Below are 9,389 nucleotides of genomic sequence, written 5' to 3'. Positions count from 1 at the left end.
GGAGACCTGCAAATCTAGTTTCTGTCACTGGTGCATTTTTACTAACAGCTAAAGATGTACTTGGTAAGACTGTTGCTAGCTCTACGTTCAATTAGGAGTTACGTGACCTTCCAAAGCCTTTCATCTTTTCCTTTTTCTTTTCTATCTACACCTGCCAGCTAAAATCAGTAGAAACATTTTTATTTGTTTTAAAATTCTTTATAATCTCGTAGTTACTTTAATATCAATGCAAGTAGGATGGAATCTCAAACCAACAGATCAATACTGTAGAGATTCAGCTATGAAAATGTATGTCCTGGGCATATGAGGTGGGTTTCAGGACAGCAATACTGTCACACAGAAGCTGCTACACTGACCTCAGCACTGAATTAAAAATTTCTTAACTTCCAAGCAAACCCATTCCGTACCAAGAAAATGCTGTATTTTCTGAATGCAACTCTGACTGCAAATGTGCCTCCAACGTGTGGGATCCCGTGTGTGGAGACAATGGACTCACGTACGTTTCAGCATGTCTAGCTGGGTGCACAGCTTCAGTGGGACACGGAAAGAACACAGTAAGACTCTGCTTCAATTTCTGTGGTTTTCTACTAGCTTGTATTCCATATAACATCAGGAATATTGTAGTGTAATTCATTTAAGGAAAACCTAAGTTATTTGGGACCAGTCAGTAAAGTATTTATGATTTCTGGCTACAAACAGTATGGAAGACAGAGATTTCTCTGAGTCACTGTACATTAAGCAAAAAGCTCTAGCTCCTTGTTGTAGATATTAATTTTCATCTTTAGTAGGCTGAACACAAGAGGGTGAAATGAACAAATTAAAGTGGTTGCATGTCGCCTGAGGGTCGTCCATGGCTTGCCTTTCATAAACCTCATTTTGGCTGCCCTGAGGTTTTAGCCAACAGTTGAAGTACACTGAGATAGTGTAGTATCTCCCCTGATACTGATCATTAATGTCTAAGCATGAAGACTGATTTGAGGGGAGGCAGCTTGTTTCCTCCATCTGAGACTCTGGGATGCCAGGATACTGCTTATTTTTCTGGCTGACTGATCTCTGCTCGGCAGAGGGATAATGCACAGAGTCACAGAGAGGAAGCTCCGGTCCATGGATATAAGCCTTCATTGGACTGTGTCATTCCCATGTTTTGTGATGCCAGATGATCACTCCAGAAAATACATGGTCTGAAGGTGTCTCTTGCACTCAGTTTTCTCTCCAACAGATTTTTTTTTTTGGTAGCTGTTTTTTCTCTGCTGTCTACAGACATCTTCTCCAAAAGACATTCTTTGCTTAAAATCTTAAGTTGGAATGCAAGGGAGTAGGGCTCAACAGCATCTGTGACAGTGGGTCTACTACCTCCCACACAAGTCTGCCTCCACAGAGGTTAAGGTTTGTGGTCCACAGTTACCCTTACCTCAGCACATCCTCAAGCCCCTGAAGCCCTGGTTAAGAGCTATTGCTCCTAAGGTATCAGTACAACTACTGCTGATCTCAGGGCTCTGCATGAGCTATATCTAAACAGGTATCTTCTGCTAAAGGCTGTGAGGTACTTCTGATGGATCAGCATTAGCAGAGAGAGACCTGTGATCCTGGTGCTTTTCACAGAGACAAGTCAGTTAGCAGGTGGTGTCACCTAGCAGCAAAAGGCACAGCTCCTTGAGCCTTGCTTTTCCACTTTGGCGGTCCCCAGGCACACAAAGGCTGAGACCAGCCTCAGAGGTCCTGCAGGTACTCCAAACATCTTCATAAAAGGGTTACTATGTCCACTGGCACGTGCTGGCACAGAATACCGCTTCCAACTCTGAGCATTATTTGTAGGAAAAAAAAGACAGAGCTCCTGCCATTGCCTCAAGAAAGGCAAATAATATAGGAACATGATGCTTAGGAAGCCTTCAGGCTCTGCCTATGTCTGAAGGCAGGACACAGCAGTGTCCTACTGTATGGGAATATAGCGGAAGATTGCTGAGGAGGTTGGTTAAATGTAAATACGTTCAAGTGACTTGCAGCTGTCTGTAGAAAAAGCACATACATCACACTAATTTTTTTACTGACCTTGTGTGCTTGATGAGTAGAACCTCTGTGTTAGATAATATAGGTCTGTGAGAAACTTTAGACAATTTATCACTATGTCTGAGATTCCTGCTTTGTTGTGAGAAAGAGCAAGAGGATGCACCTGCCTGAAGCCTTGAAATACAGGTGAACTCAGCAGGCCCAGTGATCTTCCAGCAGGGCTGAACTTACCAGCGCCTGTGTCCCGGCTTGTGTCACCTCTGCATGGGAGCTTAGGTGATATTTCAGAGATCCCCCAGTAGAGGGGTAACTAAAATAAAACTTGCTGTTTGCAAATGCATTCGTGGCCTCTGGCCCTTCTTGCGACGTGCCTGCTTTGGTTCACACACCTACCAAATCTGCTTTGTGTCTTCCAGGTCTTCCATAACTGCAGCTGTCTTCAAACCAGCAGTTCGTGGATGGGAAATAACTCTGCCACCTTGGGGCAATGTCCAAAAAGTGAAGATTGTTCAATGAAGTTTATTTATTATACAGTAATACATGTCATAGGTGGGTTTTTTTCCGCATTGGGAGGCGTACCAGCGTACATGATTATGTTTAGGTAAGTAAATCTAACAGTGTACCAAAGGTTGAGGATTTTCAATGATGGGCTCAAAATTATGTTTAGGTTTCTCTCTTTCCCTTAGGAAAAAAAGTCTCTCTTGCAGTATAACATGCTTGCTTTAAAGAGTTTTGTCATTTCCCATTTGTTTGTAGCTGTTAGCATCAAACCTCACTTTCCTGCTGTCTGTAAGTAGGTTCTGGTGTGTTGCTTTCAACTAACTGTAAAATGGTTTCTCTTACACCTGTAATACAGCCAGGTTTTCAAGAACACATCCTCTCTCTCTGCTTGCATATTCTGGCTGTATGGATTTTGAAAATTCAATGCATTTGTCAGGATTTCTGGATGTGGTGTTGCCCTAACAGATTATGCTTGTCAGACATCTGGAAATTCAGGATATCTGAGAGCTCAGTCAGAGGCTCTTATACTCGTGTCTGTCGAGGTACACAGGTGCATTAGTGCAAAATTTAATGGTAGTTCTAAGGGCATTACGTCTTCCTAAATGAGCATGGAAAACAGAATGCAAACTCCCTCCCTTCCTCATCTCTGTGAGACGTCTTTCTGAGTGTTGACCACATTAGTATTTGTAAGGACATGGCAGAGGCTGAATATATAACGGATTCAAGATCAACGTCCATTTCTGATGTTTGGAGCGTGTTTTCCAATGAAACACGTGGGCATATTGCCAGATGGCTTTGTGTAGTTCAAGATGTGGCATTGTACAAAGGAATGTCATTAGAGAATAGAAAAATGGCACAATAATGAAGCTACTTGCAAGATTTTTGTCTTAGAGTAATGTGATATTTTCCATGAAGTGAGTAAGGTATATTCCATCAAGTGAGGAAAATGTATGCCAGGAGTTAAGGCAGTTGGAGGGCCCATTTCTACAAGACTGAGATAGACTGTGATTCTGACTTTAAAATTTCACTTGTTTAATTATGTTTAGTGAACAGACTCCCAGGAGCTATGTGATGGGAAAAAAAAATCTTAATTAACATTTTCTATACCACTTCAAGTGTTTTCAGCAGACATAGAAAGGACCCTGCTTTCAAAGCTCGGCTTTCTGTCATTAAGGGTATTAAATTCAGGGTAATTAATGGCATTTTGATAGGCATGTCTAAGCACTAGATAGGAAAATACTTCATATTTATCCCTCTTTCTTTCAGATGCGTTCAGCCAGAGTTGAAATCTCTTGCAGTTGGTCTATTCACACTCATCATGAGAATGCTAGGTAAGAGAAATTCTGACTGAGATGCTTGTTTGTGTAGCTTTAAATGACACCAATGCAATGACCATTTGTAAACCAGATGTATCCTTGAAACAGCTGTTAGATCCTGGGCTGCTTCTGAAGATCTTTTTTTTTTTTCCTAAAGGTCCAATATTCAGTCAAGAGTTCATTGGGAAACTAGCTAAGACAATTCTGAAAATCTTTGACCTACTGATTAAATGGTGATACAGTTTGGGAACCTGGTGTTCCAAAATGGGAAGAGTTTCTAAGCAAAATTAAAGTATTATCTTGAATTTCCAAACAACACTCTAAGGTTTCAAACTTACGATTCAATCAATGGCTCACTGAGACACAATGCTGCAAGTAAGATCAAAAAGACATGCCCTAGTAGGACTTCATTCAACACTAATACAACTCTGCTCGTAGCAGTGTTTTCTCCATGTTGAAACTTAACTTCCCTGTTAGATGACAGCTTAGATTTCAATTCCCTTTAAGCATGCTGCAGTGCTTTTTTTTTTCCCCCCCCCCCTTTTTTATTTGATAGCTGCTAATGAGATGGATGATTAAGATGCCTAGGCAGGCAAGAAACCCCGTGTCTCCTTTTGTTTTCTGTGTCAATGTAATAGGAATACCTGCATTTCAGAAATGTAGAGAAATGTTTGTGAAGAGACTAACCGCTTGGGTTTACTATGAAGCCTAAAAAAATGAATAGTCACTTACAAATGTTTACAATCAGAGCTAGGTTTGGGCTATAGTCTCAGAATTGTGATGTGACATTTTGAGATAGGAAGGTGTATTCACACTTTGTCCCCTTCTACTTCTGTCATCAGACAATGGAGGGGCAGAATTTCTTTAGTGACTCAGAGATCAGATCTGATGTGCCCCCATCTTCTCTAAAAAACCTCCAAAACGAGCATTTGTCCAATCATACCATGACTATAGCGCTGATGATTATAAGACACAGGCCTTTATAGATAGATTGCTGAGTTCAGACTCTCACAAGAGCTCTAAGGTAAAACAGGCTGAAAGTATACCTACTTTTACAAAATAGTTTCCTATATAAGAATGCAGCATGGTCCTGTAGGAACAAAGCTAACGTGAAAAATGGCCCAGTACACGCTGAAACCTGGATTCCTCTGAAGTTAATACTTGCCTTTACTTCAGCAAGACTAGGGTTTTGTTGCATGTCTACCATGTTTTGCAGTAAAGCCTAAGTTCATACCTGGCCAAGTCACGCTAAGGATTTCAATTGCTTTACCCTCATTCAGGCAGAAGGGACTATCAGCCAGTGCGGATAATTTAGGCTATGCATAGAAGAGGGAGCTATGTAACTGTTCAGTGCCCCAAATGCACAACCAGTCCAGGTGTCCCTTGCAGGACCTTAGCACGCACTGGAAGCTACAGGGACTCTCAAAGATGTGCTTGAGGAATCAGTGGGCATGACTATGAGCCTGGCCAAACCCATCAGACCATATCTCCTGGGGACTGATGATCCCCATGGTACAGAGAGGGTGTCCCATCTTACAGTTACTCTGATAAAGGAAAGGAAAAACTCCCCACAGTCCAATCCACCTATTGCCACTATTGCAGCATGTGACTCACCACAAAGAAAATGTAAAACTGGTTTCTAAAAAGATATCTTTTCCTATGATATGTTGTGACATTTTTGCTTGTTTCCTTGCAGCTGGGATTCCAGCACCAGTTTATTTCGGTGCACTGATCGACAAGACATGCTTGAAATGGGGAAGCACAAGCTGTGGGCAGCGAGGTGCTTGCAGGTTATACGACTCCAATGCGTACAAGTAAGGCAAACTGGGGCACAAAAAGCCTCATGCATTTCCTCTCTATGTACATTTATGCTTTTTTTCTGTTATACTGTAGTGTGTGAGGTCACGGATCAACAATTATGGTCAGATACTAACTCTGGAGTCAGATTTAGGTCAGTCCTGATTCCTGAAATTGAGAAATGTTATGATCAAATCTTAAACTCTTCATTTTTTAGTCAGTTTTTACATTGTGCAAAAATAATTTAGTATTGATGACTGAGATTTCTGGAATGAATTACACATTTTTAATATCCTTTGAGTCAATTTAAAAGACCTAGGATCGTATGATTTACCATCAAGAGGAAACTTACCCACATTTACTTTATTTGCAGGTTAGTTCATTCATACTGGCAAGAATGTTAACTTTGTGCATTGGCTACGTTTGAGAGAAAAATAAATAAAACAAAATCATACTGAGCAGTTGAAGGTATTGGTTGAGCACAAACACTGTCAGTCTCCAGCAGAAATATTCCAGAGATTTTTCTCAGTTTCACCCAAACCTTGGCCACTTCTGATGTGTTTTTTATTTTTACATATAATAGTCCACTCTGGAGATCTCAATGTATTTCTAGCCCTAAAAAATCTAAGGCCTTAAAGTGATCCCCAAAAGGGAAGTTGATGGAAGCTTTGATTTGCAACTGTCTTCACAAGCAAAAAGAATATTATCAGTTCTTTAACAGAAATTTTTACAAGTAAAAATGTCCAGTTTGTGGTACCATTTACAAATAATGAGTTTTTCTGTTTTCCTCTAAACTTTTTTGTTATATATGTGATCCTTAAAAGATATTAAAGTGATTTTCTTCGGTGTCTTTGAAAACTTAAATGCCTGGCACTATCTTCTATGCTCTGTCTCCACAGGTATGTCTACCTTGGTTTATCAGCAGTGTTAAGAGGTCCTTCCCACTTGATTTCCGTCGTTTTTTATATATTGATAAAGAAACACTTTGAAAATAAGAACTCCAGGCCTATAGAGAATGGAGGAAGAGAAGATGCTCCCATGAATAAAGAAGATAATTGCAAGATCAAAGAACATTTGCCAAGTTCTTCTGATGCAGAGAATGAATCATGTATTTAGAAAGCCATTTAGACCAGTGTCCCGTGAGTTAGGACGGATTCTTTTAGGAACAACTTTCACAGTGTTACAAATAACTAAATAATACATAATAACGCTGTTCAGCAAGTAAAACTAATAGCAAACCTGTGATCAACAAGAAGAAAAACTAACATACAAGTATGAAAGTGCCTTATGTGTACCTGGTTACCAACAACAGTCAGAGCAAGTTATATGAACTGAACTAAATTCTCAACAAATAAAGGAAAACCTCCCTTGGCATTTCCAATAGAGCCAGTCAGCAATTTTTAAAGGGTTCAGGGAGAGCTGCTGGCAGGACAGCCACATGCCAAAGGCCCACAAAGTGTAATGCTGATCCTCTAAACAGATCCATGCAGTAGATTGCCACAGGAATGACAAGCTCAAGGCTAACAGCAGTTCTTTTATTTCGTCAAATTCAATCAGAACTCACAGTAAACCCAAAGCCTTTAAGAAAAATATTTTCACCTTATCTAAACAAATCATGACAACAATTTTCTATCACAAAATTGACAAAAGCAGTGTTTTTCCAAGAAGCATTTTATCTTAGCTCAGCCGAAAATTTTATTCCTACTTGAAACTAAAAATACATTGCCATAAAGGAAATAATTGGTTTTTTTAAATCTCAGGCTTGTAGAATTTTATTAAAAACTCATCATCTTTAGTTAACTGGCTATGAAACAAAATAAATATTCTGAATTTTGTAGTGACGTTGTTCTCAAAGCAAAATCCCTCCAGCATATGCTCGTGTCCTGATTGCTATTCCCTGCACTGCCCAGCAGAGGACACTCAAACAATAACGCTACCCCTAAGACTACTGCAAATACTCGATATATTTGTCGTGTTCAGTCTTTACTGGTCTGGGAGAAGTTCATCATCAGTCAGGCAAAACACTCATCTGTGTCTTCATGCACCTTAAAACTTTCTCAGATCAAGCCTTTAGCTCATATATTCGAAGTTGCTTTTGTGTATTTGTGGGCTCGTGTTCATCGTATTTGCGTCACTCGGAGCTTGACAACCATTGTTACTTTAAATAAAAAGATGCGTACTTGGGTACCATTTCACAACAGTGATTGAATTACCCAGTTGATACTTTAAAATAGATGCTCGAGGCTTAGTGGGCTATAGTTAACAGACATGTTAGTGCAAAATGCTGAGTTGTTCTGAAACAAGCGTTGTCTGTCATGACAGTCACTTAGCAGCGTTGCAGCAGCCGAAGGGAAAAGAACAGGACCTTTTTACCCAAATAAAGTGATATTTCATGGAGACAGAGATTCTAGAAAAACTGATAAAACTCTTTGCTTGGTCTTGTCTTACAATTACATTTGCAAATATTTTGACGTATCCAGATATAGCCATAGGATTGACCTGTGGGACCTAAAGGAATGAATCACCTTATCTACCTACGGAACTCAAGAGTGAATTTTGACAGGGAAAGTAGTTGCAACTCTCTGGTTTTGCTTGTCTCACATTTGCTTTGCCCAACTGATATTTTATTAACACTGTTTGGTGCATATATGGTTTCCTATGGTGACTTTAAAGCCAGGGGTTTGAGAGGGATATTTTTAATCCAAAATCTGTGATCCTTAAAAATACATTTTATGTGACAAAATATACTAGTTTTAACTGAAAACAAGACCTGATTCCAGATGACAGATGATGAGAATTATGCACAAGGGATCAACAATTCCAGAAAAAGGTGATATGGTTTGCAGCAGATTTAGGAAGATATTATTCCAGGCTCATGAGGTCAAGGAGGTGTCAATAAACTGGCCTCTTTGGATACAGAGAGGAAGGCTGGAACAAGAAGATCATAACTTGCTTATCAAGGGGTTTTTCCCCTTTCTTGTGGAAAAAATATTTCCAGCCAGACTCAGGAGCAAAGCCCAAATGCCTTTGGGTGCCACAGCAGCTCAGCACCTGCAATAGGAAGAGAGAGAGAGAGCGAGCGAGCACAACACTGATTTGTTGCCAGCCTTGAAAAGATTGTGGTCTTCCCTCTATCACTAAAAACCTGCAACTGTAGGTCATGGGTCTATGGTGGAAGCAGAGAAAACAGATCAAAACATTTTATCTCATAGTGGAACTCTGTAATTAATGTTTCTGCTACTGTTGCTTCCCGAGAGCCCTTGCTGCCTAAGAAGCACTATGCATGCACACACACATACATCCACATGCACAAAATGTCAATCCCTACTGCTAGATGCATGCAATTGAGGCAGGGCAAGATATATATTTTTTCAAGAAGGAAATCAGAAAGAAATAATGACAAGTGCTGCTAAGCATGTTCAGGAGAGATTTGAAGAAGACTAGAGAGATAATTTTGAGCATCTTTACAATTCTGGGAGGAAGGCTTAGATCCTTTCTTCATTGTTGTTTTTGAGGGGAGAACAATTACTTGGCAGAAGGATGTACCTGAATGTGTTTCAGCAATAATCTGTCACTGCAGCCACAGTTTTTACTCATTAAGTAAAATTAAATGCCTACATCTACTTTTACCCACTGCTGTAAATATACCCATAGCTCCCTTTACTTAACTCTTTGGAAAGGCAGACTGCTTTCATTCAGGTGCCTCCCTTTATGTACTGAAATTTTGAACATTAGGAGCAATGCCTCTAAACCCAAAGAGTCAGAGCT

General features: G+C 40.0%; 1 protein-coding gene across 1 annotated transcript; it reads left to right on the top strand.

Annotated features, from left to right (window-relative positions):
• Positions 1 to 2,233: 2,233 nt before the first annotated feature.
• On the top strand, positions 2,234 to 6,791 carry LOC136003038 (solute carrier organic anion transporter family member 1C1-like). The gene is made up of 5 exons (XM_065658317.1): positions 2,234 to 2,313; positions 2,424 to 2,608; positions 3,775 to 3,839; positions 5,521 to 5,638; positions 6,521 to 6,791. The coding sequence occupies exons 2-5, from the start codon at positions 2,466 to 2,468 to the stop codon at positions 6,735 to 6,737; spliced, it is 543 nt and encodes a 180-aa protein (XP_065514389.1). The 5' UTR covers positions 2,234 to 2,313; positions 2,424 to 2,465; the 3' UTR covers positions 6,738 to 6,791.
• The last annotated feature ends 2,598 nt before the right edge of the window (positions 6,792 to 9,389 follow it).

This window comes from Caloenas nicobarica, chromosome 1, assembly GCF_036013445.1.
Source record: "Caloenas nicobarica isolate bCalNic1 chromosome 1, bCalNic1.hap1, whole genome shotgun sequence".
NCBI classification, from domain to species: Eukaryota; Metazoa; Chordata; class Aves; order Columbiformes; family Columbidae; genus Caloenas; species Caloenas nicobarica.
The sequence above is the reverse complement of the archived record's forward strand: the minus strand, read 5'-3'. Positions and strand labels throughout refer to the sequence as shown.

Excerpts from the sequence above, each read along its gene's own strand:
- LOC136003038 (XM_065658317.1), top strand. The coding sequence starts at position 2,466 with ATGGGAAATAACTCTGCCACCTTGGGGCAATGTCCAAAAAGTGAAGAT. Across the intron at positions 2,609-3,774 it reads GCGTACATGATTATGTTTAG|ATGCGTTCAGCCAGAGTTGA; the intron begins GTAAGTAAATCT and ends TCTTTCTTTCAG. Across the intron at positions 3,840-5,520 it reads ACTCATCATGAGAATGCTAG|CTGGGATTCCAGCACCAGTT; the intron begins GTAAGAGAAATT and ends GTTTCCTTGCAG.